Source organism: Neurospora crassa, linkage group VI, assembly GCF_000182925.2.
Source record: "Neurospora crassa OR74A linkage group VI, whole genome shotgun sequence".
Classification (NCBI taxonomy): Eukaryota; Fungi; Ascomycota; class Sordariomycetes; order Sordariales; family Sordariaceae; genus Neurospora; species Neurospora crassa.
Window position 1 is genome coordinate 697,853 of NC_026506.1, and position 26,279 is coordinate 724,131.

Consider the following 26,279-nt stretch of genomic DNA (forward strand, 5'->3'; position numbering starts at 1 on the left):
TATGACGGACCATTCAATTCTTGATACGCCCAGAAAAACTCTTTGGTACAACAACTTGCACGATACCAGCCATGTATTATGTCATTCCCTCGCCTGGCTCCGTCCGTTTCCCACAGTGTTTTTGAACAACAGCTCCATCTGCCCACAGCGAAGACAAACCGATGGTTCAAGCCAAAACATAACCGAGAAACAAACTGAATACATATGTAGAAGAAGAAACTGCTGATAACTTGGCCGTTTCATGCAAGACATCTACACTAAACTACAGCCGAGATCGCCGAAAGGTAAAGCGGTCAACACACACACACACACACACACACAAATCGCCGTTCTGTCTTGTCTCTCAAGCAAGGTCGATCCAGGCAGCCAGGTATCGATATATATGTACCGATCTGTCTCTAACGAACCCATCCATCCCCATGACACACATCAACCCCAGCTTTTTGTTTCCACACTATGTATGTCTCGTAGCACGAAACCCGCGTCGTTTCCTATTTCGATAATCATTGAATCGATCACAAGACTAATTTGTCGCCTTTTTTTTTTTTTTTTTTTTTTTTTTTTTTTCTACATGCGGGCAGTGTGCAAGTCTGTACCTACTTACTCGTCTGCCTCCTCAACTCCTCAAAGGGGTTTCGCCTGAGGAAGTTACGTCGAAAATCGCGGGGAAGTTACACGTCTAGTTGGTCCTACACTAGTTGGTTGACCACCAGGGATCACCACATTTATACATGGAATGTACGTGTATGTAATTGGCAACAGGTGATTGGTTGAGATTTTGTTGTTTGTTTGTTCGCAATTGAGAGAGGACGGACGGATGGCCTCCCTGGCGGTTCTCGTGGCATTGACCGGTTAACTGGTATATCCCATAGTTAACACTATGGTGTTTTTATGGGGCGATCGTTCTCTGGTCGAGTTACACGGAAGGAAACGGATTGTGATACTGATTCTCAACGAACAAGAGTCAGAAAACATCAGTTTTCGAACATGGTATACCGTAGTGATATCTGGTTGTGGTTATAACCCATCTGTTAAACCGTCAGATGTCAAAGATGAATGAAGAGAAAGAAGAGGCTAAGCTTCATCGGACGGTAGAGCCATGGAGGGGTTCCTGTATGCGATGTCAGATGAAATGGAAGACCAGATAGACCAGATGGAAGCCCAAGGGCATTTGACATGTGCTGGCATGTGCTATGATAACGGGGGACTGAGTCTGACTACTTAGATATATGATGCGGACTGTTAACCACTTTCCTCAGGATGGATGAAAATGCAAACTTCAGTGGTCTGTCTATGTCCCTCCGGAATTGGTTCAATGCTGTTTCCAAGGTCTCGGGTGAATGTGCTTTGTTCGTCAGTGACAGCTTGCTGGGTATGTCCGGCCAACTGTTAGTAAACAGACCAGTATAGAAGTCGTCCACCTTGTCCGCCGCAAGGGAAGAAGTGTCCTGTCACTTTCAGCAGCTGGGAAAAACTTGAACACGATCACATGCGTTGAATTGGGCGAGCTCGGATGTATAGTCCAATGATGTTTCCATTCAATACACTATATAAAGCTGGAGCTAATCGGAGCAAGGGCGAGCCAAGGCCCACTGTCCTCGGATCTACTCTCCACGCCCGTGTCTTTCATTCCTTCATATGAAACAAGTGTCCATCTGAATGAGCACGTTAGCCACGTCTCTCTTGCTTGCTAATGTGTTCCAACGGGTGTGTTTTGGGCAAAACAGGAAGTGAATGCAAGCTGTAATCTCAGAAGGAACAATTGGTACAGTCCACTTATGGCTGTATCAATACCTCATCACCCGAAGGCATAGGAATCCCTTTTATCATCATGTACAGCAGCAATGGAAAGGAGAAGAATGGTGATGGGAAGGCGAGAGGAAGAGACGGAGTAGGGAGAAGTCGTACCTTTTTGTGGTATGATAACGTTATGTTACAACAGCATCATAGGTATTCAACACTAGCATGGTTGTGATAAAGCTGCCCAGAGGGACCTTCCCAGCGACACCAAAATTCTGATGATACCATTGAGAGTCCACGGCCACCTTCAATTCCTATCCCAGATGCGTCTGGTGCCCAATCGCGACTTGGATGCGGCGGACGTGCCGTCTCTGACCATACTACATCTGTTTCGACCACGGCCACCACTTGGCGCGAAAACAATGAGACGTCATGGAATCTCGCAGCTTCCTGTAGCTCCTGGTTGCTCGCCACGCAAGGTCCATCTTTGCGGTGTTTTAACTTCTGTCAAGATCGTAACAGATCGTCGCCAATTGGACCTCGTCAGGCAGGCAGCCAGGCAGCCTAGGATAGCATGCCGTCCATACTGTTTGTAGAGAAAAAAGCTCTCGACGTTTGTCTACAGGAAATCTTCACCAATTGTTAGCCTTCTGTGATATTGGACAGACGTATTGGTTATAGAGTTGAGAAAAAAAGCATAGGTTTGCAAGGTGTGTCAGACTGTTGAGCTTGATATATTAAGTGTTCAACATAGAGATTCAGTTGTTTGAAGAAGAATAAGTCATCATCCGTGGGGGGGTTGGTAAGCAAAAAAATGCGATTGTGTCTTACCTGTTTGAAGTTAGTCAACGACGGCGCCGGTGCGCCAACTGTCTCTGTTGTGACGGTATCGCGGGCCAAACAGAGACGCAAGAAGTTGCGACGAAAAAAAAAGTTGAAGAGAAAAAGCTCCAAAACCCCTGCCGCGAATTTTATGCTGGCGAGAAGCAAATGGAAAGGGAAGCTTGGACCACTCACAGAGCAATCGCACAGCCAGCCGCCTGCCGGGCGTGACAGTACCCCGCTTTTAGCTGAGACCAAAATTTAACCCCACCGTGAACCTTCCCGCACTTTGCGAACGGTATCGCGATCGGTCAGTCGCAGGCCATAGCCCGGCCACAGCCCAGGCACAAGGCAGGCGGCACACAGTCGCCATAGCGCCTTGGGCGGGCAACAACAGCCTGTCGTCCCTCCCCAGCAGTAGTGGGTGGGCACCTGATATCCCCCCCCCCCACCAGCCCCCATCATTGGGTACTGACAAACTTCGAACTACGAAAGAGGCCAATATAATATCAACACCACCCGCCATTCACCGATTCTCTTTTCCTCCGCTTCTTCTGCCCGACGTCTTGCTCTAGCCATACTCTTGCATATTACTCATTTCGAAACCTTTATAAAAAGCTTCCAGCAAAACAACCGCCAAAATGTCTCTCGGTAAGTACGCATGGCCAACAGTGAGGCGGGAAGGCCGCACGAGCAGGCAGACAGCCAGACAGGCTTTCGGTCGAAGCTCTCGGCCCAGCCCAATCCAGCTTTCCCATGGCTACCGTGTTATCGCCGCGATGGCAGTCAATAAACAACAGAGAGTATCATGATTGCTAACCTCTTGGTCCCCATGACAGACTTCACCGCTATCGCCAGTGAGTAGAATCCGACCATGCACGAGCTCGAGCCGCTCCCCCTTCGACGTCACCGGAGAACATTTAGACGATATGGGGATCAAGTCTCTAGAAAGAGGAGGGCCTGGGCAGAGCGAGGGCAAGAGACGGGCAGACTAAAACAGCGCTCCCACCATGATGACTATCGCTGCCGCAATCGACTGAGCTGAACCTAACACCACGCTTTTTTCGCCTAACAGCGCAATTCGTTGCCCACTACTACTCTACCTTCGATTCCGATCGCAAGAACCTCGCTGGTCTCTACGTACGATTCCCTATCCCAGACTTTTCACCGAAGCCGACAATGATGCGCTCATTCATGACGTACACGCGCATGTTGACGAGTGCACAAGAGATGGACATATATGCTGACATAATCACACCTCACAGCGCGACAACTCTATGCTCACCTTCGAGGGTGCCCAGTCTCTCGGTGCCCAGGGTATTACTGAGAAGCTTACTGTAAGTCTGCGCCTGCCGAATCAAAAGCCACCAAAAGCCGTAGGGATATGAGGGTCAGGGAAACTGACAGAGCAACCCAACAGTCTCTCCCATTCCAGAAGGTCAAGCACGAGTACGGCCCACCCGATGCCCAGCCCACCGCCACCGGTGGTATCATCATTCTTGTTACCGGCCAGCTTATTGTAAGTGACATTTGTAAACGCTGCAGCACAAGACTGTTGCCATCTAACATCCCGGACAGGTCGATGACGAGCAGCGCCCTCTTGGCTACTCGCAGGCTTTCCAGCTCTCCCAGGACGCCTCTGGCCAGTGGTTCGTCTTCAACGACATTTTCAAGCTTGTCCTTCTCTAGGAGGGAGATGATGTATGGAAAGAGGTGTCTTGATTATCTGAAGAGGTGGAAGAATACCAACGAAATCAAAGAAATGTCCAAAAGACGGGACTGTTGCGTTTGCGTGCATGAGTGAACGAGGATATCTTTTCTGCGCGCCTGTCTTTCTGGTGTATGTGTTGCTGCTTGCTTCGTGTGTAACGAAGGGAAGAAGATGGAGGAAGCCGAGTCTGGCTTTCGACTGTTGATGCTGAGGGGTAAAACTTTCTCGATACATTGTGTATGGAAACAGAGGAATAGGGGTTCGCGATGATAAACGAAGTTTACCGTCATCAGGTCGTCCCATGCTTGGCATTGAGATGTTCAGTTGGCGATCTCGGAAGTAGGCTTGGCTTAGAGGCCCAAGCCTTTGGCTTGTGGCATGTCACTCGCTGGAACATTCCATGACGATGACCGCTCACTTACTACCGAGAGGCTAGCGAGAGAGGCTAGCGAGAGAGGCATCATCTATTATATGAGCCGCGTAACGTTGTCGTCAGCGGACGAGGCTTCCAACAAAGACCACAAGGTGCTGCCTGGCAACTTGACGATGTTGATGGATGATGAGAGCAACATCATATGAGTGATAAGCAGTCATGTCATAGCGGGGGCTACGACAGGGGAAACAAATACATGAAGAAGTCCCCTGACTCTGAAACTGTTTAAATACGCTCAAAATCGTTATCCCCTCGCTTGTTGAACTCAAAGTGCTTCATCGAAGCTCCCTTTCGGTTTCAAGGGAGCACTCAGTGAACAAGGGGTCCAATCATCGGCTCAGCGCATCCGTCTACACGCTAGACCGGGCAAGCGTGACACAACCTGAACCTAGCAGGCAGCCAGGCACAGCAGCACCGCCACTGTCAGGCCGGCACGTGAAAGCACCGGCCACACTCCTACTTGGCGCTCACGGGCCCTTGGCACGCCCATTGTACCTTCCGTTGCAGGGCATCGAACCGCTACGAATGCCATCCGTCAACCTCCAATCAGTTGAAGCTTACGTTACTTTTGGCGGAACCTCCTCCTTCAACTACTCACTTCCCGGTCTCACATCACTTCACATTACGTCGACTGCTGCTATACCCTCACGAGCTCTTTAACAATCGTGGATTCGATTATCAGTAGAGGTAGCTTCTCAGTACATAGACCAGAACCTCAAGATCCCCCCAACAAACAAAACCAGATACCCACTGTTTTCCGGGTAGCCCGCCACTCGGTCGACGACCCCAACCCAGACCCCATCCAGAACCAGCATCGGCATTTTGACTATACCGACTCTGTCGACGGACGGAGATCCGACCCGACCGACTGGAGGATCTTCTCTTTACCGCCCAGCCTCATACTTTGTTCACCTCTTTCTCTCGCGCTTTCTTTTTCTCTCCACAAGGCAGTTCGGCAGGACACGATAACACAATAAACGGCCTACACCACCGAGCATAAAGCCTCTTTGGAAAAGGACATCAAGGGGGAACCCAGGTCGTACTACTGTCAATTCCCATTGTTGCCGAAACGAACGAAACAACCACCAACCAACCAACCACCTGTGTCCTACAGCAAGCGAGTGGAAGCGACAGCAACAAAGACCGCCGGATAGGTCCCTCAATAATCATTTCTCCTCCTCAACTACCTACTCCCAACAACGAACAACTACAACTACTCGCGAGCGAGCTAGTAAAGGACGACTTTTACGAATCGAAACGAACTTTGAACTACGAGTTACGAAACATCTTGCGCAAGTAGCAAGATACAAATCGCGGGCACGGTCAAACCACCAAACACGGAAGAAAAAAGGAGTAAACGAAAAGCTTCAGAAATCCAGCCAAGATGGCGCTCAAGGACGAATTCGCCACGCGCAACTTCAGTATGTGTCTTTCTTGTCTTCTCCTCCCCATCTGTCCCCTCTGCCCCTCCGCCCCTCCCCGGCGCTGATCCCCCTCGGCGTCGGCGCAAGCTCCACCGACGCCGATGGGATGTGTAACGGGGATCTGCTCATCATGATGCAATAAGCACCTTGCTGACTGAAGTGCTTTCTCACAGGTATCTATGGACAATGGTAAGCATACACAGTCCCTTCCCTTGTGTAGCCGGCACAAGTTAGCCACGTCTTACGCACCGTCTCTATCGATGCTCCTCGAGAGGAAGCTTGAAGCAGCTAGAGCTGTTTTCTCGACAACTCTTTAGCCGTCAAGATAAACCCAACAGACCAGAGACAGACATTCCCATCACATGAAGCCAAGAAACAAAAGCTAATCAACCACATCCCACAGGCTCGGCATTCTCTCCATGATCCTCTGCTTTGCCCTTGGAATTGCCAACATCTTCACCTTTAGACCCATCATCATTGTCTTCTCTGTCATCACTCTGTAAGATGCTCTGCCATTTCTTCTTTCCCCTATTAAAATCAAACCACTAACAACACCCCACACACAGGTGCTTCTCCTTTGTGATTCTCTTCGTCGAAGTCCCTCTCCTCCTCCGCATTTGCCCGACCTCGCCCACCTTCGACAACCTCATCCGCAAGATCTCGACCAACTACACGCGCGCCGCCGCTTACGGCGTCATGGCCGTCGTTGTCTTCTTGTCCTGCATCGATCGCACCACGTCCCTCCTTGTCCCCGGCATCTTCTTGTCATTCACGGGTATCTGCTACGCTCTGGCGGCGCTCAAGGGCCAGGCGTTTGTGGGAAGCAAGACGCTGGGTGGAGCGGGTGTCGCGCAGATGATTGTATAAATCAAGTGCGAGCACACGAGAAACAGCAAGGGGAGAGCGAAGATGTGAGGAGGAAATGGGGGAAATTTGGAACTTGAACTGAAAGAGAGTACTTTCATAAGATGGGACTACGGAAGTAAGGGGGAAAAAATGAACAAAATAGGGAATACAAAAGTTTTGGGTCAGAGGGGGGGTGGTTAACGTCAGTATGGGTGGGAGTGTAAGTACTGACGCAAAAAAAGGAGGAAAAATAATGGATGGGTATACATCGAGTGAAAGAAGAATGCAGGGGATTGGTTCGTTATGGACAGGGCGGAAAAGGTACACTTTTTAGGAAGACAAGAGTGATGCCGGAAAAACGGGGAAATCCGCTCGTGTCAGTTGTGTTGTTGCTGGACTGTCTGAATGAATTACTATTCACACCAAAAGGGAGAGGTCTCTCCGTGTTCATCTATCTATCGTATTGCTTGTTTGCGTGTGTGTTACTGTAGGGATGATACCAATGACAAGACTGGTGGGTTCTTTGATTAAAGCGTTTTACTTTCTCTTACAACGTGCTATCATTTTCCCCCTGTTTTTTTAAAGCAACAGGACAGTTGGAGTTGATCACTTTTGCTTCAGATATTAATCACAAGATGAGATTCAGTTCAGTTCAGTCCAGCTCAGTTCAGCTCAACTCAACTCAACTAGCCCACTACTGCAGACTCTTCGGCTTTTTTCTTTTCGTGATAGGGACAACTACATAGGTAGAATGAATCTCATGTGGTTGAGGTAAGTTTGGTTGGTTGGTTGCCTGGTTGGTAGCAGGCCTGATAATGTATTTCATGTGCTTTGTTTTCGGAACTTGGGTCTTAAACATAACCGCTGTATTCCTTGACTCAGCATAACTCAGCATAGTTTAATCTACCATAGCATATCATAGCTTGGCTTTGCACAGCATAGCATAGCATGGTAGAAAGCATAGCAAAGCTTAGCTTAGCTCACCTAACCTTTACCATAGCTTATCGAGGTACACTCACTAGTAAGTTATTTCAAAACATCCCGCAACTCCTCCTTTCAAACAATGAAAGTCGGTCTGTCTCCCTGATTCTGCCGAGTTTGAAGACGAATTCATCATTATACTTTCATCGATATAATAAACCACCTATCGCCAATATAAACCATGCACTAATCAACATGCATACCGTATAAGCTCTGTCTGAGTGTCTGTGTGTCTGTCTGTGTGCCTGTCTGCCTCTTTGCCCCTTCTTGTCCCTATCCATGTTACACTTCTTCTATACACTCACTTTCAAGAAGACGCAGTCCAAGTCAAAGACAAAGCTAGATGATACAGAACACAAAAAGGAGAAGAAAAAAAACAAGGACATTTCCGCTTCTTGGTGGTGATGCTCTTTCCCTTTTGCATGAGCCCGATATCCTTTTGCCTTCCTTCCTTCCTACCTCCCCCCTCTCTCTCTTCTCTTCTCTTCTCTTTATAATCCCTCTTCATCATGATTCGAACTGCAGTAGCCCGATACACGATCTTCCTTGGTCTCGGTTTCTCTCTTTTTTTTTTTCTCATTGGAAATCCACGCGACTCCTACTCTTATGCAAAAATGCAAGGAGTTTACACAGAAAACAAACGCTAGCCGTTAATCGGTAAGAGCAGTTCGGCAGTTGCTTCGCGACATAATATAGTAAAGACAAAACGAGAAGCTTTGCGTGTGTGTATATCAAGTTTCCGCGAGAATACAGAGAAGAGAAGAGAAGAGAAGAGAACGATATTGGTTTGGTTAATCGAGTTGATTTTGTCTGTTTTTTTTGAGGGCGTGGTATCTTTCTTCGCTGTATCATTTTCCCGTAAACCGCTTCCTTCCGGGCACCTGATCTTATGCATGCGGAGCACCAGGTCAATGTTGGGGTGGACACTGATTGATGATGCCCTTCATCCAGGGCATTGCAGATGAAATCTCAGCCCCTGCGTCTCTCCTCACTCCCTTCCTTAGTGACCTCTCAGCCTGACACTCCCCCTCTTTCGACGAAATCATTCAGCGGCACAAGAAGATCTCATCTTACTCCGCCTGTCAGACAACCGCTGTAGCTTTCTGGTACATCTGGCCTTCTTGGAAAGCCAGCGGGTGTCATGGTGAGCTTCGAGAGTGTCCTATAGCTCCTCCTCGTCCATCTCACCACCCATCGTCTGCGGTAGAGGTGTCTCCGCGGCTTGAGCGAGTATCCCATTAGGACCTGATGGCACCGAAGGCACGAAAGAGCTGCCGCCCAGTGGCTTCACATCACTGCCCACGTCGTCTACGCTCGCACGAGCCTTCTTCATGGGACTACCCACAGCGGCGGCCTCGCCGGTTAGGCTCTTGGGGAATAGTGATGACAGACCAGCGGTCGTTCCTGGCGCGCTTCCGTTCTCTGGGGCGGATCCTCCAGCTTGTGTATCAGTGGTGCTGCTTTGACCCGCGTCGTGAGCACGCTTGAGCTGTCAAGGGTGTCAGTTCACTGCAAGTTGACACTACAATTAGTTGCCATGGGCCACACACCTTTATGCGATTTACTCCATCCGCCAACTCTCCAGTAAACTTGACGTCCTCTGGACCCTGCTTGGAAGGGTCGACATTGTCTTCGTCATCAGCAAGCATCTTATCGCTGATATCCTCGTCATCATCTTCGTCATCGCTATCTTCATCCATGGCACCGGCCTTGCCATTGGTGTTCTTGCGCGACTTCTTCGGCCTCGGCTCTGCATCGCGATCACGGAATGTCGAGAAGCCCACAGTACCTTGCTTCTTCAAAGGTCCCAGGCTGGAGAAGTCGAGCTGTGCGGATCGTCGCTTGGCGGCAGTTGGACTGGTAACTTGCTGCTTCTCGGAGGCCAGGACGCCCATCTTCTGTAGTTGGCCTGTAATCAACGTGGGTCAGTCTACTGTTTGTCTTTGTGCTTTAGTTATGGGACCTAATGACTTACGCTCGCCGCGGTAGAAAAAGGTAAAAACGGCATAAGGCTTCTCTGGCCCGTCGATACCGGTTACTGTCTGAGTGCTAATAGTTTTCGGATCAAGTGTCTTGGGCTTTGCAAAGCTAGTGGTGTGTTCCACATCCGCATCGATCCCATTGTTGCCGCTCTTGGAGCCGCCTTCCTCGTCGTCGTCGTCATGGGCGTCGAACTGGGGACTGTATTCTCCCTTTTTGATTTCACCAGACGCAATAACGCGGAACATAGCCACCTTAATCTGTCCAGTGGCCTCGGGGGGCTCGTCGTCATCCGAGGAGGAAAGCGAGGCATCTTCGTCTACGGCCTCGACCGGCCTGTCTTCGGATCCATACCTAAGGGTACCCTGCAGACGGCCCGAAGCTGCGTTGCCCTCGGAAATGGCCTTTTGCCTCCTACGGCGCTTCTCGAACTTTTGCCTGCGGCGCTCGAGCTTCTCGGCGGCGTCATGGCCTTGGAGATCCAGGCCGTTGAGCCATCTCTCGAGACCGACCTCGCGGAAGAGGAACTCGCGCTCGGCTAAACCTCCGCCTTCAGATGGGGGTACCTGAACCCACCTGCTATTGACCCAGGTTTCCTCGCCGGGGCGCAACAGAGTAGCTACTTCCTCCTTGGCCCTGCCGTCAAAGTAGATGTAGGCCGCGATGGTCTCGTTCTCACTATTCGTCATAGGAATGTAAGGAGCCACAACGCCATGGTACTTTCCACGCTCGCCCGTGCTGGTGGGCATGGTGCCGACAAAGGCCGGCTTCGGATAGGGATTGTTCTCCGTGGCCTTGGGTGTCGAGTAGGGTATCGCCAGACCCGGGGTGAGCAGGGTGATGGAGATGGCGAACTTGGCGGCCTCGGGCCTGCCAGAGTCAGGGCTGATCTGGGGCTGAGGTACGGGGATGTAGGTGTTGATTCGCGAGACGCGGGACTGTTTCTGGATGCCATATTCGGGTAGGGGCGCTCCGTTGGCGTGAATGCTCACGGCAATGCCCTTGAAACAGGGCATTTTGTCGGTTGTCGTGCCTCGGCCAAGGGCCTATGTTGTTCTACGTGGGTGAACCTAAGCGGTTGGTGTTGTGGGTTGTAATGGCACGGCCGGTCTCGCGAAGGTGGAAAGCGGGGGAGACAGGGCGGCGGGCACGTCGGCTGTGGTACGATGTTGTAATATAAGAGAATGTATTCTTCGCGTTCTACTGATATAGCTGGTAAACGAGAAAAAGAGGCAAGCTGGGTGGTAGCTTGGTAGGTAGGTATGTTTATGTTATTGTTGTTGCGTAAATGGAGGGGCGTTGGCCGTAGTCGTTGCTTGCTGGTCGCTTGTTGCAGGCAAAGTGACGACAGAAACAGGTGTAGGTATCGGTAAGGGTGGGACGGATGGATGGGTATCGCTGGTGGTCGGTACAGATAAGTTGTAAATGCCTAACTGCTTGTCTGGAGAATGGAATGGGGCGGCGGCCCGCGTCCGTGACAAGAAGGCACGAGACGGGTCTGGTGGGCGCGCTTCGTTAGTTGTCTTGCTGGTTGGTCTACTTCTGCGATGGAGAGTGGAGGATTGGATAGTAGAGCAAAGTGGGCGGCGGCAGTAAGTGTTGAAGGAATGGAAGGGGTGCAAGTCTCGAGTTGCAGAGGTACACTTCTGTCTCCTTCTCTTTCGGGAGTGAGGTAGGTACAAGAGGAGGTGGAGAGGGGTTGGGCCGGTCCACGGTTCGCGCTTGACACGGCCGCCGACGGACCAAAACGAGGCGGTTAGAGGTAGTTGCTCACCTAATTACCTTACCTTACCTTACCTTACCTTAGCTTAAGCTGCCCTTGAGAACAATAAAGTAATGCTCCGGCAGCACTTCACTTGCACAGTTAGGCAGGATTGAAGTTGGTACAGTTCCTCTTGCACGGCACTGCACCTTGGCAATTTCGAAGGCACCTACCTACCTATGTCCCATTTCGAAATGCCAGATCAACAAGGAAACGCAAGAAACTCAAAGGTGGCCGATGCCGTGCTGCCTGCCACCTGACACGAACGAACCTGCCCCGAGCGCCTACCTACCTCTCTCTACCTACCTATGTAAATTCACTCCCGTCTCGAGCTCACACACAGCGAGCGCATGTCATTGTCCCAAAGCTCAGAACGAAAAAGAGAGAAATTGGATTTGCTTCTGACAAACCATTGATTGGTAGTAACCTAGACTACCAGTAATCATCATCAGCGAAAAAGGCACCGTTATCGGTCCATTCGCAGCCTCAACCAGACCAGGAAATTACAGATGTGACGGTTTTAATGATATGAGCCCGTTGAGGCTGATGGAATGCCACTGCAACAAGTGAGGTTAAATCAATCAATCAATCAATCAATCAATTTGAGCAGCAACAGGGGGGGAGGGGGGAATTGAATTGAATTGAATTGGGGGAGGGGGAGGGGACGACGAGGGGTCACGGTCACGGTCACGGTCGGTCGGTCGGTTGGTCGGTCGGTGATTGTCATCGATCATATTGATCTGTTCTCAGTTTCTAGGTGGAGGGGGAAGTGGAAGGGGATTGATTCCGAAAAAAAGTGGAGATCCCACCTCATCGTTGATCTCAGGACCTGGAAGCACGGGCCAACAATGCTGTTCACACTCTAAGAGCGCACGGACTCCATCATCAATTGTTCCTCGCGCACTCCCTCATTCAGTTCTTAAACAGCCAAGCAAGCAAGCGGCTCGCTGGCGATGGATAATCACAGGTCACACAGCGAAAGCGCCCCGCTTTGGGCTTTTTCTCCCTTGCGGCTTTTCAAGGCTGAGGTGGTCGTCGATGACAGGTACCAGATATCGCCAACAAGGCACATCGAGATTCGATGTGTTGGCGTGTTAGGCTGATAGACAGAACTGTGTGTATCTGCCCAACATAGACATAGGTTGATTCAGCAAAGCGAGGGGATAAATCATTGATCTCACGGTATCTATCACATGTCAGGTCGTTATTTTCGATATAATATAACTTATCTGGATTCGGAGCAAACGGTCGATTTGAACTTAAAAGGTCAACTTGCAGTATCACATAACTGAAGCATACGAGAAAAAGAACCAAGCAATTTGTTATTCTGTACTGACTGTCCCAAGCTCCAAGTCCTCCACAAGGTAGGTATGCTCCCAAACAATTCAAACTCCATCGAATAAGAGAAAGAGAAAACGCCATCCATAACCATATGTAACCTTACTTCCCATCCCTACCCCCCAAAGTCCCAAGCCAGCCTAACAAGCCCTACAATTGCGTGCCTTCTTGCGAGCAACAGGAATCAGAGAACCATAGTCCGAGTCCTACTCCTTTCTCCTCCTCCTAGCCGTCAATCCACTGCTACTGCCACTGCCCACCGCCGTCGTGCTCGACACATCACTATACCCACTCGACCCAATCCCCGAATCCAGAAACTCGTGTCCAGCCTCCCTCACGCTCGGCAAGTGCACCGGCAAATCATACAAATCATCATCTTCCTCATCCTCCTCTTCCTTGGTCACCGCCGCACTCTTTTCCTTCTCTTCCTCCGCCTGCTCCTGCTTAATCCAAGGCTCATACTTGAGCGGCGGCGCCCCGAACCTGCTAGGGAACGTCCGCTCCGTGTCCGACATGCTGCTACTCTCACTCGTCTCATGCTCCGGATCGTAACCATCACCCGTTCCACTGCCCTCATGTAGTCTCGCCTTTCTCTTGCCCTTGACATCCCTCCCCAATTTGCCCTCCTCCCCTTCATCGACCGCACCGCTGCCGCCCTCCAGCATCCGACCCAACAAATACCCGCCAAGCACCCACGCAACCACCAACGACACCATCTCCCCCACCCACACCGCCCACGTGCCCACCACAAAGCTGATGATCCGATGATGGTACATGAACCACCTCAGCCCGCCCAGCTTGGCCGTCATGGTCACTTTGGCATCATACACCTGCAACTTTTGTCCTGCCTGCACCTCCACCAGCAAACTCGTCGGCGACCCATCTCCCACCAGTCCCAATCTCGCCGCGGCCCTACCGCTGCGTCGAGGAAACTGCACCTTTTCCGCCAGCGGCACCTGCAGCGTAACCATCTCGGCGTGCTCGGGAAACAGGACGTGGTACCCCAGAAACATGACGCGCTTCGCTTGGGCTACCAGCGGGTCAATGTAAGGGATCACGGCTGCGCGAGTCGAACTAAACAGGATCTTGTTGTGCGTCAGATGGGAGATGGGGTCGGGCACGGCGGGCGGAATGGGCGTGATGAAGGACGCAATGTCTGGCCCGCCGGGTTTGCCGGTCAGAGGGTTGTCGGGGTTGAGAGGCGGGACGGGGGGTTGGATGACGCGCTGGATTTCGGGAGAGCCGTTGAGAAGGTGCAGGGCGACCATGAAGTTTCCGGTTTCGCGGTAGACGTTGGTGGGAGAGCGGGGAAGGTTGAGGGTGACGGTGATGTCGTAGGGTTGGTTGGTTTTGATGTTGTACGAGGTTAGGGGGGAGATGCCGTAGGGGTTTGGGCCGTAGCTGTTTTTTTGGTTTGGTTATCTTATTAGTTTGTGAAAGTTTTCGGGCTAAGGGAAAGGTAGGGGGGGACAAACCCATATTGAAGATGCAGAGGCACGGTGGTGACCTGGGCGGGTAGATATCTGTTGTACCAAGAGATGTAGATGATAATGGCCATGCCGTAAAAGATGATGGACGCGGCGGTGCCTAGAATTGAGTAGATGACTGTCTTCTGGGTGGTCTTGGATGTGAGGATTTCGTAGGCGAGATCGCATAGGGCATCTTTGATGTCGCGCAACTGTTGCTTGATCTGAGTATAGCTCTCCTGTGATTTGCGATTCGTGTCAGCGCTTCGAAAGTGTCCCGTGGTTAATCAATCAATCAATCAATCAATCATCACCAGCGACTTACAGAAACAGTGCCCAGCTCAAACTTGTCGAGCTCAGTATCGTCGTGGGCCGACATGGCGAATGATGTTTACCGGTGGTCGATATCGCCGGTTCGGGTTGATCTCTACTACACAGGCATGGGAGAGGAAAGAGAGTGAGTGAGTGAGTGGGCTCAGATGAGGGAACAAGGGCGGGATGGATGGATGGTTGGAACGACTTGTGATGGGCAAGATCAAATCCCACCCCAATATAGGTCGTCTCAGTCTCACTGCCCAGTTTCACATGTCGCGGGGAGTTCTTCCTCTCCCAAGTTTAAGCGAAACACCCAACTGAAATGTCCTCAATTGCAAAGCCGTTGGGCTGGCCGCTGATGTCACCAGGCGGGTACGTACCTGCTTGGCAAATAACGGTAAAATCGGTGGTCAAAGGGTTAGGGTACTGAGTGGTGCAGCGTTTGTTTACTATCGCGAAAGGGGTCATTGCGACAATCGTCAGCATACCTACGTCTTGAAGATACCTTTCAAATATGAGCATAACCGTCTCCACTGAAGGACATGATATACTCGATACTGAGCATTCACTCTCTACACTTCCGTAGCTACAAATCCCATTCTCTCATGGTATTTACAAATCTCAACAACGTCTCAAGGTATCCTGCTATAAACAAGTCAAGTTCAACAAGAAAAGAATCCAACATCAACAAGCGCTGGCTATGCATACACTCTCCCCTTCACACTCCCCTTCGACCTCCCCTCACAGCACCTGCAAGTAATTGCTCGGCACCAACCCAACCTGTCCATTTCCACCATGCACCGTTGCCTCCCACCATCCATCATCCTGATGTCTCAGCACCGCCAAGATGTCGCCCTTGGCAAAGCCCAGCTCCTCCGCAATGGCCGCTTGGTACATGTACATCGCTTTAGCTGTTTCATCATGACCGTTAGCACCCCAATCTCTCCAATCATTGGCTTGCAAAAGAGATAGGAAAAAAAGAAAAGAAAAGAAAACTCACCAAAATGAAGAATAACCCTCCCATCCCTCGTATACTGCCCCTGTCCACCTCCCGGTGGTGCCCCTCCTCGTGCCGCATCCACCACACTCCTACTCCTCCCGCGTCCATGCACCGTTCCGCCGCCGCCCGCCATCATCGAAGCCGGCACCATCTGTCCATCACCGTAGAAACTCATCCTCGTCCCCGTCATCGTCTCTCTATCTGGCCTGCTAGATTGTGTGCCATACCGTCCGCGCATCGAGCTACCGCTCGTGTACCCATCATCCGGCTGCCCTTGGCCACCCGGTCCGTAGTGCGCCAATTGCATATGGTTCTGAGTATGGTCGAGACTCGATCCCGGGCGGTTGACTCCGCTGGTGAAAGGCGAAGGAGACACAGACCGGGCCATGTCCACCGGTGACACGGCGCCGCTACCGCCACCACCTTGGTACATGTTGGATGAAGACCCGCGGTAGTCCATGCTTCCGTGGCGCGTGTACTGCGTGTCTGAGCGACGAGGTTGTTGGCCTTGGGCCGGGATGCCCATGGGACCCATGGATTGGGAATGCGCGTGACGGCTATTCATGCTACCCGGGTTTGAGGAGCCGCCGTAGGGGTTGGGCGAGGCGGAGCGGTAGCCGCGATCGTCGGGCGCGTTGTTACCGGACCAGCTGCTACCATAAGCGGCATGACTGCCGGGTCGAGGGGAGGCTGCACGTGAGCCGGGGCGGGGGCTGGCAGCGCGAGGGATCTCGGTGCTCCCGCCGCGGGAACGGCTTTGGTAGTTGGCGGAACCGGAACTGGACCGTTGGTCTCCTGCGCTGGCGCTGCCTCCGTTAGAGAACAGACTCCGCGTTTGGGCTTGGAATTTTTGGCTGGATTCCTTCATGGCTCGGCTGGTGACAGCGGGAGGCGGCACACCAAGACGCGAGACTGGTACCATGGCGCCTTGCATGCCGTCGTAAGATGGCGGAGGAGTGGCACGCGTGCCGTTGCCGGCGCCGGGGATAACGGGTGGCAAGCCCAAGTCACTGTTACTTCGGCTGTGGTGCATGCTGTTTGAGCTGGCGTTGCGACCACCGGGGGAGACGTTACCGGATTGCTGAGGACCGCCAGCACCAGGAGGAGCAGGAGTGGCGATTCCGTGGTAATGATCGGCTGACATGCGGACAGACATTTGCTTGTTCATCTCAGTCCGGCTCGTGCTGCTTTGGTTCCCAGTGTTGCTGGTGACGCCCTTTAACTCGGCCAACGCCAAGGCAATGGGATCATCGTCGGGTGCCGGTTGCTGTTGTTGCTGCTGCTGACCCTTCCGCTTGTCAAGCGCATCGACCGCAAATACGTTTCCACCAATATTCAGAGCCAAGCTGGCATTAGCAGCAATGGGATCAGGGCTGACGGATCGTTCAATGCCAAGAGGTGTGTTGTTCTCCTTGGTGGGACTAGCATTAGTCCTGGGTGTCCTGTTACCCATGCTGCTACTCTGTCCACTCTGTCCTCCATACCAGGTCTGCCTGCTTCCACTGCTCCCGGTGGCCTGCTGCTGAAGGTCCTTGGTACTCCTTCTCCTGAACGGGCTATTGTTAGCGAAAAAGCCACTCTTCCTCTTGGGCAACTCCTTCTTCTCGGGTGAGGCCGAGTCAGACTGTGCACCATTAGCGGGAACCAGATCAAGCGGGGTTTGGGGCGTCTGTGGTTGCTGCTGTTGAATCTGCTTAACAGGCGACATCGGTCCAGACTGTAGAAGCTGTTGTTGCAGTTCTTCCAGCGTCGATTCGCTACTCTTGTCTCCTCTGCGAGAGGGACGGGCATTAGTGCTGGTTGATGGCGCTGCGTTAAAATCAAGATCAGAAGAAACTGGACCTGGTGGACGGCTGAGCAACGCCATGCCGTCCAGCGGGTGTGGACTATGCGGAATATGAGTAGAATCAGTTGAATCGTACTCAGCGTTGTTGGCGGCACGCGTATTCTGCGGAGCTCTTGCCACCTGCTGTTGCTGCCTCCGCTGTTCCTCGTGAAGGCTGTGCTGCGTAGTCCTCCTTTGCTGTAGCTGCGGTCTTTGTTGTTGTACCAATTGTTGTTGCTGCTGCTGCGGTGGCGCCGGTTGTTGTTGTTGTTGTTGTTGTTGGGGAGGAGGGGCTTCAATCTGTTGTTGCTGAGGGGGCATCGTCAGTGCCGCTGCCGGAATGGTTGGAAGTTTGGACGGTGTGGCCGTGGTCTCGCGACTGCCGTTAACACCCACAGAGATATCATGGCCTAGCGTCTTCAACAAAGCATTGTTAGGATCATGGTGCGACTCGTATGTGCTAGGCTGTGGCGAGGACGAGCGGAATGCTGGGTTGATGCTCCTGGGGAACTGGGCTACCGAGAAGGCGTCGGAATCTGGCTCGACCGAGATCTCGGATTGCGCATCGACATCACCCCGGCAAAAGTTGATGTACTTGGGAGGGTCTGGAATTTCCTGGCCAGTGCCCTTCTCCTTGATGAAGGTCGCAATATCCTTCTCGACCTCCATCTTCTCCAGTGACAACCGGATCTTCTCGCACGAGGCGTCATCGCTGACGCAAACCGTGGAGGCAATGTTAGCAAACGTCCAGAGGCTGCTCTTTGTGAAATCCAGTCTCTCCTCCTCCAGGTCCTGGAACTTGTCAGCGGCGGCCTTCCATTCCTGGTTCCAGCGGGCGGTCGTCTTTTCGAGGGCCTTGACGGCAGCCTCGTAGTCGGCGTTGGAGCTGGCGAGGCTGATCTGTGTCTTTTCGAGTTTAGCCTTGTTCTTGCGTTCCTCCTGGCCCATGACCATGTGGCCCTGGGCGAGGTATCCCTTGATCTTGAGAGATTCCTGCTCATAGCGGTCTCTTGTTTTGTTCACAGCTTGGGTCTGCTGTACCTTGACTTTCAGCAACTTTTCGACGGTGTTCTGGACGATCTTGCGACGCTCCTTCATGGCGCCGGCGAAGGCAACGAGTGGTTCTTCGAGTTCGCTCCTCATCTGGACGGCAATGGCCTGGTGTTGCTTGCCCATGGATTCCACCTCTTGTCGGACGGTATCAAAGGAGAGTTTGAGGGTGCCAGTCTCTTGCGAACCGAGGGATTTGCGACTTAGATTGAGGAGCTGTCGGGAAAATTCCTCTTCGATCTTTGCCCGCGCTGTTGTGTAGGTAGTCAAGGTGTTAGTGCCTAGCCCTTTTCCCAAGTTCCAGGTGCTATCCTCTCTCTCTTGGGGCATACCTGTGTAGAAGCTCTTAAGCTCATCGCATGTCGTTTTGGCAGCGGACATCCGCTCGAGGAGAGGTTGAACACCAGCATCGTCCTTGCCCCAGAAGTTGTTGGCGACTGTATGCCAGTGTCAGTTCTTTCTGCCATCATCATTGATTCCCAGATGGCTGTCCGAGGAATGCTCACAGGATAGGGCCACAGCCGGCGCTTCGCTCGTGGCAGCCAGCATCGCGCCTCTATTCCACACGATTAAAACAGGGCGCAGCTCGCGGGTATCTCTTTTGATTTTGTTGTTGTTTGTTCTCTTTCCCGTCTCCCTATCGCACGCAACTCTATGCTTTATCGGTCTGCTTCGTTTGGCGGTGAAGAGTCCGTTCCTGCGTCTGGTGGTCTGGTACCTGCGTCTGGCGCAATTCCGAATCGTCGATCGTGGGTCGTCCAGACAGTCGTACACCAGGTACAATAGGTACACCTGGGGCTATCCACAGCGGGCCGTTGAGGCACTTGTCGAGAAATGCCCAACCTCTTCGTGGACTCGTTCTCTCTTGATTCCTGTCTTTTGGGCTTCGGTCGGTCCGATTCGTTGTGACGTCGATGTTGTTTCGTTTCCCTTTGCTGTCCAACGTATTGCCGGCCAAGTCCCTAGATCCAAGTCCCGGGCAGTGTTCAGTAGGTAGTTGGTTGTCGGAACCTAAAATGCCCCCCTGGCCCTGGTTTACCGTCGCTGTCGAATGCTCGCTCGCCCGCTGTTGATCCACGCTACAATGCGGTACTCCACCAATTCAAGGTCAGCAGTCGAACCATGCAAATGTTGGGTGCCTGGCGTATGTTGACAGCGCCGTCTTGAAAAAGAAGAATGAATGATGATATCGCGTCGCTGAGGAAAAGAAGGGGTTCGTTGTGTTGGCCGAAATAGCAAAAGCAAAAAAAAAGACAGCAGGGTACTTACTTCGACACCTGGCTTACCATTTCAGAAACCAAGTTCAGGCTCCTCGACTCGACAGCTTCCAGGTGACTGATTGCCCGCTTCAGGTTCCTGCCAAGCACCAATTGGGTTGACAATTGTTGACTCTGCACTGGTTGCGGGGGGCAACAGGACGCTCTGCTTGGTTGGGCGGCCCCACGCTTCCCTGGGAGTGTCCGTTTTGGGTTCCATCCAACGTCAGGGGGGTTGTTGATGCTCCCTGAAAGGACAGCCCCTCCCCAGGCTCCCTGGTCTCTTCATCCCGTCCTTTGAACCTCCGTGCGGGACGGCGCCATGTCGTCGTTGTCGTCCAGTTGGGCTTTGGATGGTCCAAGTTTCGAATGCATTTTCTGGAAGCAAGGTATGTATTTCGGCCATTATCAACGAGGGGATTGCCACGAGGGTCCGATATGGACCTTGATCGTTTCACGTCAGGTACCTTAGGCAGGTACGAAAACTCGGAATGGGGAACTGGGGGAATGGTTGCTTTTTCACATTATGCTTTTCCGGGAGCTCAGATGGGAAAGAGCCAATGCTGATGTCATCACCCCGGCTGGGAATTCTCTCTCACGAAAAGCTCATCCATCGGATACGATACAAGTACGCAGAGGCAGGTACACCAGGTACAATGGAATGAGCAAAGAGAGGGTTATCAGTAGGCGACAATAATTATACAAATTCAAGTCGATAGACGACAACAAGACAACACAACAAGAGAAACATCAAGTCTGCTCTGTTCGTCGTAAGTCCAAGATACTCTTCAACCTCAATGTCCCCTTTGCTCCCCATCCCCGCGGCCCGGCCTCGACATCCGGTCTAACAGCTACATACCACGCCCACGCCCTCTTATCCAGTTCAGCAGCCGTGAGATGGTCCCGCCAGCTATCAAACAACAACCTTAAAGCGCCCAGTAGCAGTCCTAGATTCTCCACCCTCTCTGCTTCCAGCTGCTTTTGCGTCTTGCTGGTCTTTGTCTTTTTCTTTGCCGTCCCTCCTTCCTCAGTCTCCTCACCAGCATCAGCAGCCGAAGCAGTATGAAAGCTCCTCAACAGGTAATTCCTCGCCACTTCCGGTTTATGAATCTGTATCCCCACCACTCCGGTCCCATAGGTAGCCTTTTTGCCGCCCATAGACGTAGACGTAGACGTAGACGTAGCCGAAGCCCCATAACCCCCATTCTGCATTCCCTCAATATCCAACCCCCAAACCGCCTCCCCTCCCGTACTCAACACCTCCCCGCCCGCCTTCCTCCCCCTCTCATTCAGCGCAGCAGTCACCACATTCCTCATCAACCGCCACCGATCGGGGCCCAGCATCGTCCCGCCGTACCAGCGCGTCATCACCACCAACGTGTCCTCAATGTCCAGCTCGCGCAGGATGCGTAGCATCAAGTCGCCGGCGCCTTGCTCGCCGTCGTCAAAGGATCTCTCGATGATGCGGTCCGGCATCCTGGGGTCGCGGAGCCGGTAGGCCCATGCGTTGTGGGATGCTGATTCGAGGTTGGGGTGCTTGCGCATCAGGTTGTTCAGGAGGACTTTTTCTTGGGCTTGCTTGGTGATTTTTGTCGAGTGGGCGAGGAATTTGGAGTCTTTGGAGGTGACGGGAGGGCCGGAGGAGGACCAGTGGATGTCGTCTGGCTGGAAGAAGGGGTGGACGCTTTTGGGTGGTGGTGGTGGTGGTTGTGATTTGACGTCTTCGTCTTTCGGCTCTGTTGATGATGACTGCGCCATGATGGTCTGTTGATTTTCTTCGGCGGCGCTTCCCTTTTCCTCCTCTTCCTTCCACTCGTAACCCCCTCTCTTTAGCACGGGAACCTCCCTCCCCATCACTCTCACTCGTGGTTGGCCAGAACCGATCAACCCTTCTTCTTCGGCATTGGGTCCTCTGGCAGCCAGACCAATGCTCACTGCCTTTGAGCGCGAGTTGGCGCTGACGACAGCTTGTCCCAGACTCAATCGAGAAGAAAGTGGTTGCTCAGGCCTTGTGTAGCGCAGTAGTTCGACGGCAAAGGCAAGAACGAGGGGGGCGCGGTTGGTCTCCAGGACGGTTTGCGAGATGAGCTCTTCGTCTAAGCAAACAGGAAGTTCGAGTGAGGCTTCCAATTCTTGAGGTGTGAGCTCCTCGCCGGGAGTTCGAGAAGGCATAAGTGGGTTGTCGTCATGTCTGAGGCGTTTGGAAGGCAAGCTTGTAGTTGATAACGGGGCACCTCGCTTGGTACCCGCTGGGCCTCCGGCGCTGGCCTGCTTCATGGCTGCTTTGCAGGCATTCTGAAGAGACTTTGCTGTCTTTTCATCGTTCAAGGCTGTTTTGATGGTGTCTAGAGGAGCCTCGGCTATTTGTTGGATGCTAGTAAGGTGTAAGTGACAATGTCTGGAAGAAATAATGATATCATCCCGTGATGATGGTGGTTTGGTGGTGTGAGCGGAGAAAACGTGAATACGGAAAATGCGAATGACCTACCTCCTGATATCAACTGCTTGTAGAGACTTGATCTGGGCCATGGCTTGAAGCATTGGAGTCTTGCGGCCAACCGTGAGGAGCCGCAGGAGCTCTTGGAGGTCTTGTTGTGCTGACATGGCAGCTGGTGTATATCTTTGTACTTGTGCCTTCGGTTACCCCTCTAGTAGAAACTTTGAAAGTCTGATATCAAATTATGAGGAGAGAGGAGTGCAAGTGATTTGTTCGTTGTCGAGATAATGAGTGGCCAAGGTGGTGACGATCCGGGCATCTGGGACGAGATCGGGTGCACCCCCCCTGTTCCAATAGCGTCACTGCATGGCGCACTTTAGTGCACCGGCGGATGCTTGGCAGCCATTACAGAAAAATGTGGAGCCTCTCATCGAACACCCAGAACGACTTTCGAAGCTTCCGAATCCGAGATCTTCTTCAACCTAAAACTCTGGGGCTTCGAGTACGGGAGCTAGCCTTTTGGGGAATAACGGCTGCTGAGGCTTATGACTGAGACATGCAATAACAAGACGGAATACACTATACCACCATCCTCACCAGCCCGAAGAGGAAACTGAGATCTCTCAAGCTCCTCCCCCTCAACTCACTCACACCACCAACCACCAACCACCATGGCAACAAGGATACCACTCTCCCTTAGGGGAGCTTCCCAACGTTCATCTCACATCTTCCTTACGGCCAACCGCCTCACCCTCGCCAGTAGGGCCTTCACAACTACCTCTCTCCTCGCCAAGTCCAAAAAGCTCCCTCCGCAACCATCCAAGGCATCCAAGCTGTCCAGGCCATCCACAACCGCTCAGCCGATCCCAGAAGTAACCCCCGAACCACAATCAGAAGAACCTCCCAAATCCAACTCCAATGCCCAGGACCTCGGCACCCTCCTCCAACAGCGCAGATGGCCCCTCCTCTTCTCCGGCCTGACCGCCCTGATCATGGGCGCCTACATCTCCATGCTCATCGCCTCTCTTTCTCGGGGTCCCGATGCCTGTTCCCACGTCGACCCGGCGACCGGCCAACTTCCCGTGACCGGCCGTCCGCGCGAGCTAGACTCTCTGACATCCAACCCCGTCGTCAACGACCGCATCCTGCGCGAGAAGGCCATGGCCTTCGACAACGGGCTCAACATGCCCGAGCGCGTCATGGGCATCCGGCTCCTAAGGAAATGGCTGGGCACTCGCGTAAAGGGCCACGTGCTGGAGGTGGCGGTCGGCACAGGCAGGAACCTGCAGTTTTACGACTGGACCGAGGTGGTCAAGGGGCCGGTTACCGGGCGGGAGTTGACGGCGGAGGAGGAGAAGGAGGAAGAAGAAAAGGCCAAGGAGAGGATCAGGAGCGTTTTGGATCAGGGAGGGAAAGATGAGGAAAAGAAAAGAGATAAGGATTGGGTGGAGAAGATGAAGATGCCGGGCGCGCTGGAGGGCGAGATGCTCACGTTCACGGGAGTCGATATTAGCGAGGGCATGATGGGCGTCGCGAGGCAGCGGTTGAGGGAGAATGTCCCTGGAGGAAAGCAGTTGGTGCCCAAGGGCGCGTTCTTGACGTCGAGGGAGGCAAGTGAGAGCAGGATTGGAGAGGGTAAGAGGGGTGAGGGGCAGGAGGTGCTGCTCAGTACGCTGGAGGATAGGATCAGGCTGGTGAGGGCGGATGCCGAGGCTAAGCTGCCTGAGGCGCCTGCTTATCCCGCAAGGGTTGGGAGCAAGGAGGAGGGCAAGTACGATACTGTCGTCCAGACCTTCGGCCTCTGCTCGGTTTCCAACCCGCTTGCCTTGCTGCAAAACATGGCGGGTGTGGTCAAGCCGGATACCGGACGCATCATTTTGCTGGAGCACGGAAAGGGTTGGTCGGACTGGATCAATGAGAAGCTGGATGCTTGGGCACCTCAGCACTTCAGCCGGTACGGGTGCTGGTGGAACAGGGATATTGAGAAGTTGGTGAAGGAGGCGGAGCAGAAGGTGCCCGGATTGGAGATTGTGAAGATCGAGAGACCTGGGTTCTTCCAGGCCGGCACTACTGTGTTGGTGCAGTTAAAGGTCAAAAGCCAAGGAAAGTAGAAGAAGAGACTACACGTCTCATCATCCCTCTGCATCATGGCTGTACCGTTTCATGTATATATATGTGTATAGTGTTCCTGTATGTGTATAGGACGAGTTCCGGTTGTTTCTGGTTTCAATCCACGGTACGAACGGCGTCAACCCGTTGCCCCCGTCCGCTGCGGCAAATACGTTGTACAAGCAGGAATTTAGAAGCATTCATGCCTATTGATATTTAGGTACGAACTTGAGTCGGTCTTGCCGCAGTGTCCCTCTGGGCGATGCGGACAATATCTCCACGTGGATCTTGCGAATCAGAGAAACCATCTCAAGATCAGCTTTTCTCATCTAAACTTCCAGAGAGCACATTAAGGAAAGTAAGAACTCCCCCATTCGCATTCGCAGCTTCCTTACCCAATGCGAAACGATCGAGACTCACATCGAACACGCGTATGAACCTACCTATCATAGCAAGGGCAGCATAACCTGTTCCTTGAAAATGCAATGTACCCAAATCTTGAACTGTCCCAAAGCCCATCTCGTCTCTCTCTCCGAAAGATTTCACACGAAATACCTACCTACCTACCTATTTATATCTATCTTCAGAGTGTAATGCTCTCACAACCAATACTAGTACGCAACACTCGACCAGTTTCAGATTACCCTATATTAGAATATAAACAATTTTCTATCTTCCTCGAGACATGATACATCGGATTTCCTCTTTTGCAGCCACAAAAAAGGGGAACAGTGAATGACATCCCTTTTCCCTTCGTCTCTATCATGTTGACACGTATATTTGGAAACCAGGGCTCAGACCAAGGCCCAAGTACCCACCAAGTCAAGACCGGTTGTATAGTGTGTATAGGATAGATAGGGGTAGTAAATCAGTGACTGACTCATCTTCATCTTGTGCATGCTAGACACTAGTGAAAAGAGTAACCAGATGACAGGCTGAGTAGGCGAGGGGAATGGCGATGTATGTTTTACTTTGGGGGATGAGTTCAGTTGTAGTACAGCAGTTCTTTCTTCTAAACGAGGTCGCAATAATTCCAGAGTCGATTTGGTCTAGTTAGATCAGTATCAAAAGGATATAGACAGATTTACACACGAACGATACACTAGACTTAGTTTTGGTAGGTAATTCGAAGTTCGTTGTAGGTTTACCCTTACAACAAGCTACGTGAACTTGGTTAATACGTTACCCAAGTTTCTAGTGTTGGAGGTATGTAAATCCCGAACTACGACATTGAATGACACTAAGTATCGTAGCATAGGACATCAATCATAATCCCTAGCATATGTTGAAACCAACCCTTCCTTCTCTTGTCTCCCTCCACACACATAGAAAAGTACTTTACGTATCTCAGCATCTCATCTCACCTCATAACCTTGTTCCCAACATTGACATATTCGTTTCACAGCTTTCTATACCATATCCAACCTTCCTTGAAGCTTGAATTCCCATACCAATACTACTTGCTTACCTCCACCTGTCGTACTCGTCAAGCCTGTGGAACTCCAAATCCCATGCATCCTACGCATTGTATACTACGTAGCCATCTAATCATCAAGCCTTCCAGAATTTCAGTCCCAATTCCGAGTTTGTACCTCCAGGTAGGTAGGCACCTAATGCATGTCAGATTTCGTCCAACCCACACCACACCACACTCATCGTCAACGTTCCTTCTCCCTCGATAAGATTCACTCTCAATCTCCCATCCCGTGTAAGTGATAAGATAGTAAATGGGCTGAAGAACACTCACTCACTCCATCGTAACTGGCTGCAACCGCTACACTACA

The 26,279-nt window shown here is 52.1% G+C and overlaps 7 protein-coding genes and 1 non-coding gene across 8 annotated transcripts; 3 read left to right on the top strand and 5 right to left on the bottom strand.

Annotated features, from left to right (window-relative positions):
• Positions 1 to 1,516: 1,516 nt before the first annotated feature.
• Positions 1,517 to 2,653, bottom strand: NCU14169. Its single transcript, XR_897973.1, has 3 exons — positions 2,572 to 2,653; positions 1,909 to 2,370; positions 1,517 to 1,655 (listed from the first exon to the last, which is right to left on the bottom strand). It is a non-coding gene; the product is annotated as a ncrg50 (non-coding RNA).
• A 211-nt stretch (positions 2,654 to 2,864) lies between these two features.
• ntf2 (nuclear transport factor 2) lies at positions 2,865 to 4,953 on the top strand. The gene is made up of 6 exons (XM_955199.2): positions 2,865 to 3,213; positions 3,402 to 3,419; positions 3,638 to 3,702; positions 3,828 to 3,899; positions 3,983 to 4,081; positions 4,141 to 4,953. The coding sequence occupies exons 1-6, from the start codon at positions 3,204 to 3,206 to the stop codon at positions 4,249 to 4,251; spliced, it is 375 nt and encodes a 124-aa protein (XP_960292.2). The 5' UTR covers positions 2,865 to 3,203; the 3' UTR covers positions 4,252 to 4,953.
• Positions 4,954 to 4,995: 42 nt separating this feature from the next.
• NCU04760 (golgi apparatus membrane protein tvp-18) lies at positions 4,996 to 7,495 on the top strand. The gene is made up of 4 exons (XM_955200.2): positions 4,996 to 6,127; positions 6,304 to 6,319; positions 6,534 to 6,629; positions 6,697 to 7,495. Exons 1-4 carry the CDS (start codon positions 6,091 to 6,093, stop codon positions 6,995 to 6,997), a joined length of 450 nt encoding a protein of 149 aa, XP_960293.1. The 5' UTR covers positions 4,996 to 6,090; the 3' UTR covers positions 6,998 to 7,495.
• Positions 7,496 to 8,163: 668 nt separating this feature from the next.
• Positions 8,164 to 11,588, bottom strand: NCU04761 (hypothetical protein). Its single transcript, XM_955201.2, has 3 exons — positions 9,933 to 11,588; positions 9,508 to 9,866; positions 8,164 to 9,446 (listed from the first exon to the last, which is right to left on the bottom strand). The coding sequence occupies exons 1-3, from the start codon at positions 10,951 to 10,953 to the stop codon at positions 9,120 to 9,122; spliced, it is 1,707 nt and encodes a 568-aa protein (XP_960294.1). The 5' UTR covers positions 10,954 to 11,588; the 3' UTR covers positions 8,164 to 9,119.
• Positions 11,589 to 12,995: 1,407 nt separating this feature from the next.
• NCU04762 (hypothetical protein) lies at positions 12,996 to 15,107 on the bottom strand. The gene is made up of 3 exons (XM_955202.2): positions 14,829 to 15,107; positions 14,513 to 14,742; positions 12,996 to 14,438 (listed from the first exon to the last, which is right to left on the bottom strand). Exons 1-3 carry the CDS (start codon positions 14,880 to 14,882, stop codon positions 13,244 to 13,246), a joined length of 1,479 nt encoding a protein of 492 aa, XP_960295.1. The 5' UTR covers positions 14,883 to 15,107; the 3' UTR covers positions 12,996 to 13,243.
• Positions 15,108 to 15,393: 286 nt separating this feature from the next.
• NCU10905 (SH3 domain-containing protein) lies at positions 15,394 to 20,001 on the bottom strand. Its single transcript, XM_001728244.2, has 5 exons — positions 19,963 to 20,001; positions 19,200 to 19,785; positions 19,026 to 19,130; positions 15,819 to 18,944; positions 15,394 to 15,729 (listed from the first exon to the last, which is right to left on the bottom strand). Exons 2-5 carry the CDS (start codon positions 19,240 to 19,242, stop codon positions 15,560 to 15,562), a joined length of 3,444 nt encoding a protein of 1,147 aa, XP_001728296.2. The 5' UTR covers positions 19,243 to 19,785; positions 19,963 to 20,001; the 3' UTR covers positions 15,394 to 15,559.
• A 628-nt stretch (positions 20,002 to 20,629) lies between these two features.
• Positions 20,630 to 22,651, bottom strand: NCU10904 (hypothetical protein). Its single transcript, XM_001728245.2, has 2 exons — positions 22,438 to 22,651; positions 20,630 to 22,323 (listed from the first exon to the last, which is right to left on the bottom strand). Exons 1-2 carry the CDS (start codon positions 22,551 to 22,553, stop codon positions 20,700 to 20,702), a joined length of 1,740 nt encoding a protein of 579 aa, XP_001728297.1. The 5' UTR covers positions 22,554 to 22,651; the 3' UTR covers positions 20,630 to 20,699.
• A 200-nt stretch (positions 22,652 to 22,851) lies between these two features.
• On the top strand, positions 22,852 to 24,720 carry NCU04764 (hypothetical protein). Its single transcript, XM_955204.3, has one exon. The coding sequence runs from the start codon at positions 23,058 to 23,060 to the stop codon at positions 24,495 to 24,497; it is 1,440 nt and encodes a 479-aa protein (XP_960297.1). The 5' UTR covers positions 22,852 to 23,057; the 3' UTR covers positions 24,498 to 24,720.
• The last annotated feature ends 1,559 nt before the right edge of the window (positions 24,721 to 26,279 follow it).